Consider the following 6216-nt stretch of genomic DNA (forward strand, 5'->3'; position numbering starts at 1 on the left):
CCCTTGGTCCTTGGGCTTACAGATCTCAGACCACTTCACCATGTGGTACTTTTGTTTATTATTCTCTCCAGCCCAGAAGAATCTGGAGAGGAGCTTGGTGACCTCCTTAATTATGAAGGGATTCGTGAAGACTATAGAATCCCATGAGGTACATCAAGAGGCTAATGAGGGAGGAATTCATCAAAATCACACGCGCGGCCTTGGACAACTATCTCCCCTTCCAAGGCTCCATCCTTGGTTGGAGTTTGGCGACTATTGGGCGGAAGTCTTTCTCTAGGAGGCGCGTGTCACTAATAGGCATGCCTAAGTAAGTGGTCGGGAAAGACCCCAGACGATAATTTAGGCGGTTGGCGATTCTCTGTGCTTCGGCTTGGGAATATCCCAGGACCATCACCTCACTTTTGGCAAAGTTAATCGTAAGGCCCGACATCTCCTAAAAGCATAGGAGGAGGAATTTGAGATTCTGAATAACCTCGTCCGACCCTTCGACCATCATAATGGTGTTGTCGGCATACTGGAGGTGAGTCAGACCTCCATTGGACACAAGATGGGGGCAGATCCCCCTAATGTGACCAGCCTGTTTGGCCAAATCTAGAATCGAGGCCAAGGCGTCGACCACCAGGTTGAAGAGAAATGGGGAAATCGGATCGCCTTGCCGAACTCCCTGTCCAGTCAGGAAGTAGGGTCCAATCTCCCCATTCACATTCACCGCCGTGCGACCACTCGTCACCAGCTGCATCACCCGAGCTACCCAGTGGTGATCAAACCCACGCTTGAGCAGCACTTCCCGAAGGAAGGACCAGTGGACAGTGTCGTACGGTTTATGAAAGTCGATCTTGAAGAACACCACATGAAGGTGCTTGCTCTTGACTTCATGGACGATCTCGTGGAGTACAAGGATCCCATCTAGAATGTACCTGCCTTTCGTAAAGACCGACTGGCTGGTCACATTAGGGAGAAACTACATGACTACTCACTAGTGGCGGACACAAAAGGCTTACCGGTGGTGGGCTAGCACAGGCCAATGGTAACCTGCCCATCGTAAAAGGTTACCCATGGATATTCATTACTCCCTTCTTCCAGGTGCATAAGTCATCTTAGGTTATGCACCGCGATCAAGGTGGAGGGGAAAACGAGAGAACTTAATTTTTATTTGCTAATTAATAATATTGCGTGTCAGTGTCACAAAATAACCTTTCAATAGTGGACATAATGACATCCACCTGATTGTTAGCCCAGGAGAATTTTCTACTGGAGAGTTCAATTTCTAATAGCCCCCAAATCTCAATCCATGCATTAAAACTAGTACTCCATCTATGATTGATGACACCATTACTCTTATCACTAGCTGTCCTAGCTAGATTATAGTCACCTCCAATCAAGGTGAGAACCTGATTGTCAACAAATAGGGTGTGTAACTTTACCTTCATCATAAGGAGAGCCATAAACAGTGATCACCCTAAAAGTTTGCTCACTTGCTCTAATCTTCAGCAAGCAACTGACGGAGAAATCTAGATGTGACCAAGAGATGACTTAAAAAATCTCCATAAACAAGTTCCTAGATTATTGGGCCCGGTCGTATCGGCCCTTTATCCAATTACATGTGGGGGCAATCACCGTCGGCAATATTACAGTTTTTTGCTTGACCTTGACCTACGCCTGAAACGGCACACGAGAATTTTACAGTTATGATCTTTTGCAGTTCCATTGCACTCCAAAATTATGCCACCGACACGAATGAAAAATTATAAATCCACGAACTCGTATTATGCCACAAAATCGCATCGCATGCCATCTCACTGGTAGAGAAGAGGATGCCTCACGCTCCAGGTGCTTCTGCAGCGCCGGGAAGATTGCTTGAGCTGCTGAGCGCCAAGGGCCTCAGAGCCTCGACGACCGTGCTCATAGTTGGCCGGAAATCCGCCTCGTATTCTGTACAGCGCGCCGCGATTGCAGCCATCTGCTTGCCCCCAAGAGCAAATTGTTAATGTTTAGAGGATGGTACCGTGAGCTTAGAAACATAACATGATTTAGAATTGCAACAAAGGAAATATGGAGATAATATACGACTTCCTCTCTAATTCCGGTGACCAGGAGCGCTAGCTAGCACCGCTGGACTATATTCCTCTGTGTGCGGCATGTGCATGCCCAACTTTCATTTGCTCTAAAAGTGGTAAAATTTAACTGTAGAGGCTTCGCCTACTGTTTTTGGTAAAATAAATTAGGGGTTCAAGAACATACCTCGGTGACAGCCTCGGGAGGGTAATCTCCTCCAAGCCTCAGATCCACACATTGCTTCACCTTGTCTTTATTAAGTCTTGGTTTAGCCTACATGTCAATGTCAATTATAGTTTTGCAATTGCATCTTCTGAACAAATTATATCAGCAAATGCAATGCATACGTACCCATGTCACGAGAGATCGTTGGTTACGGGGTAGTGTATGATCAAATGCCTTTCGACCAGTTAAAAGTTCCAGCAGCACAACCCCAAAGCTATAGACATTGCTCATTGTAGAAAGTTGACCGGTCATTGCATACCTGACAGAACAAAAGACAAGATAAGTAGGAGCCTAATGATTTTCCGAACCTGTTGGAAGAATCTGACAGAAGTAAAACATTTTGTTGCATACTCAGGTGCGTCATAAACGAAACTGGTTCCTTGAGGACCATTGGGACGATCCAAAAAAATATTGTCTATGTAGTCCAGGGCCTGTCTCGAAAGGCCAGGGTAACCAATCTTTGCAATGTCGCTGTCAAAGAGAAATATGTTACTGGATCTGATTCGACCATGGATAACGAAAGGTTCTGCCTTTGCATGGAGGAACTCAAGCCCAGCCGCAGCACCCATGGCAATCTTCATACGTTGCGCCCATGATAGAACCGGTCCTGGTTCGGCTCCCCTAACATTATTTTTACCTGTGATCATAAACCGCAAAAATATCAGCATTTTTGCAGGAGAAACTATTTTCTTAATCCAATATTCATAGCAGTTGATCAATTTGATGACATCTGTTTTGGCTCAAACAAGTCGCTTGATATGGCACAAATATGAACAAACACAACAAAGTGTCCCTCTCCCTACAGTCTTGCAAGAAGTTGAGCTATATACCAGGGAGCACACAAAAATCTGTAAGTAACAACTCACCATGAAGAATATCGTGCAAGGATCCCTTGGATGCGTACTCGTAAGCAAGAACATGGCTGTCTCCTTCAACACAGTTTCCAAGAAGTTGGAGAACGTTCTCATGTCTGAATCTTGAGACCACCGGAACCTGCAGCAGAAGGGTGATAGTTAAAGGCAAGCCTTGTTGTACAGATAAAAGAATAGCATAAACTGTAATGGAGAAAAAGAAGGCACAAGCCATGACCTCCAGAATAATTTCTTTAGCAGGCCTAATCTTCTTGATCGCGGATTTACGTCCATCTTTGAGCACTCCGAAAAAAACTTTACTGTGTAAGTTCTCTCCTATTAGAGTATCATTGCTAAAGTTCCTGGTTATTTCCTTTAGTTTATCCATGGAAATGGTCCGTACCACCACTGGTGGAATTTGTTTAGTGTTGTTGATAGTAACAGTGGTAATAGGGGTAGGGGAAAGCACATCCTCTGCCTTTCCACTTTTAGCAAGTCCAGAGTTGCTACCTGCATTAGGGGGAAATTGAAATGAAAATATAATATGAGAAGGTATTCAACATTTAGTTGTAATATTTAGCACGATGTCTTAACATTAATTCAAGGGCAGAGGAACTATTAAAATTGACATGCCAATCGGAAATAACTACAAAAATCTTACATGTAGAATTTCTGCCAATGCGATGATGGTAATCTTTTCTGATTGTCCTGAGTCTGTCTGCTACTTCAACCATTTCTGGACGCATTTTTGCCTCCATTTTCAAGCATTCAGCTGCTAATCTTGCGATGTTTTCAAGAAATTTTATATTCTTTTTATCATTCGCAATTTCCTCATCAAACATTTGCCTCACCTTTTTCCCTTTTCTCAGGGCTTCGGCAAAACTTCGAGCAAGGCTGATATTCCCATCCAAAGCTTTCTTCCGGGTGATGATTTCCAACAAAACGACTCCGAAACTGTATACATCACTCTTGGAAGTTAGAATCCCACTGTGACAGAACAAAGGGTCCACGTAACCTATACTACCCATGATAGATCTGGTGTGCTGAGTCTCATCAGTAGCAAGCAATCTTGCTATCCCAAAATCAGATAACTTTGGCCGGAGATTTTCATCTAGCAGTATATTAGAGGTTTTGATGTCACCATGAAGAACTGGGCTATACATTGAATGCATGCATGATAATACTTCAGTTGACTCAATGGCGATGTCCAAACGTTTGTCCAAAGGGAAGGGGACAAAACCATTAGCATTGCTGCTGCAGTGAAGCATGTCGTAGAGGTTGCCATTGCATACGAGCTCCATAACAATCGTAAGAGCATTTTCCTCCGTGCAGCAACCAAACAGTCTGACAACATTCTTGTGATTTATCTGGGAATGCACTATCACCTCTTTGGCAAACTCTTCTTTCTTGGTTCCATTTTTGTATATCTTTACCGCAACTGGACAAAGACCATCTAATTTTCCTTTGTAAACCTTACTAAATCCCCCTTCTCCCAGCATGGTGCTATACCCACTCGTGATGTCTTCTATCTCTTTTTGAGTGAAAGATCTTAGATTATAGTTACTCACTCCTCTTTCAAGCACCACATGTCCATTAGTATGAAGGAAATCCCTAACGTTGCTCCCTTGGTAATCCATTTACAAACTGCAAACCAAGATCAAATCCGTAAAACGAGGAGAGGCGTGGCTTGCCTGCGTAGGTCAGGATGTCAACTAATATCAGTGTGCTTACTTGAAATTAATTGCTACTATGTTTTATGAGGGGGAATTTTACCTCTCCAACTAAAGACATATTGCAAGATTTGGTTTAGCTTTGGTTTTACTTTCAAATAACGAAACTTGATGCAAAAGAACACAAAATGTTTCTATCATTACCAGTTGGAATAGCATCCTAATTAATGGGTTATGGCAGAGAAGCAATTTTCCGCTGTTGCAAAGATGAGGTCCAAGGAGACACAAATTGGGAGGCAGGTAACCGAGGATTCAGATCGTTGTACCTCACACATGTGTTTAGATAAGATTGTTGACCCAAAAACAAACAAGCCCCCTCGAAGCAAACTTATATTATTGTAAGGCAAGATGAATTCTTTGTGCAGAACCAAGCAACAGAGATGGACAACAAAGATGCATAATAATGAAAATGAACTGGACATGCATGTCTGGTGGGTAAAAATGAGTCAAGCAAAGACTTGGTTACCTGTTAATTCCTGCGTTGTTTGTCTGCGGCGCGTCGTCTTCTGGCAGCCTGCCTGCTGCGGTTGAGCTAGCTTTGCTTATCGGACCTGAGATGTTCTTCCTCCCTAACTGGTCTTCTTATCACTCCACCTGCTCCCATGTTTTTTTTTGACGGAAAGGCCTTCATGGCTAGCTTTATTTCCTCAAATAAAAGTTACATCATCAACTAAAAAGGTAGATATAAAGTCGGGTGGTGCGTCCGACCAAAAAAATGGTGGATCAACACGCCCCCGTTGCGCTAGCACATGAGCTACCATATTCGACTCCCTATTACAATGTTCAATAAGGACCTTCCCGAATTCCTGGAGTAAACTTCGACATTCATCTAAAATTGGTGCTGCGACCATTGAGTGTCCAGTGTTCTGGTTTAATGCGTCCACCACCACCAAATTGTCCATTTGGATGAAAATAGAGTTGCAGTCTATATTCAGTGAGAGCTTTAGACCTTCCATGAGGGCCGCAGCTTCGGCTGAAACTATGTCAGGGACATGTTCAAGTCTTGCAATGGATGCGCATACAAACAGACCATGGTTGTCACGGACAATTGCCCCACACGCTCCTGAGTGGTCATCTTCCGAAAATGAGGCATCAACATTAAGTGCAATCTGGCCAGACAATGGTCTTTTCCATATGATTAATCTTGGCGTCACACTTGGCTTTTTGGCAGCTAGTACAAAGTTCAGGGCCACTGCTTGTATGGCACTGCTAGTTCGGGATGGGGACTGAACTTCCTCATTCCTAACAATCAGACGTCGTTGCCACCACAAGTACCAGCCTGTCACGGCAACCATCTCTGGAATTTGGACCACATCACTATATTGTTCCTGGTTAGCTTTGTCGCATAAAAAGGC

At 43.8% G+C, this 6216-nt stretch overlaps 1 protein-coding gene across 1 annotated transcript; it reads right to left on the reverse strand.

Annotated features, from left to right (window-relative positions):
* Window positions 1–433: 433 nt before the first annotated feature.
* On the reverse strand, window positions 434–4783 carry LOC119320573 (tyrosine-protein kinase JAK2-like). The gene is made up of 8 exons (XM_037594621.1): window positions 3793–4783; window positions 3370–3641; window positions 3147–3273; window positions 2632–2917; window positions 2407–2539; window positions 2242–2328; window positions 1824–1960; window positions 434–917 (listed from the first exon to the last, which is right to left on the reverse strand). The coding sequence occupies exons 1-8, from the start codon at window positions 4766–4768 to the stop codon at window positions 434–436; spliced, it is 2502 nt and encodes an 833-aa protein (XP_037450518.1). The 5' UTR covers window positions 4769–4783.
* Window positions 4784–6216: the final 1433 nt, after the last annotated feature.

Source organism: Triticum dicoccoides, chromosome 6B (genome assembly GCF_002162155.2).
Source record: "Triticum dicoccoides isolate Atlit2015 ecotype Zavitan chromosome 6B, WEW_v2.0, whole genome shotgun sequence".
Classification (NCBI taxonomy): Eukaryota; Viridiplantae; Streptophyta; class Magnoliopsida; order Poales; family Poaceae; genus Triticum; species Triticum dicoccoides.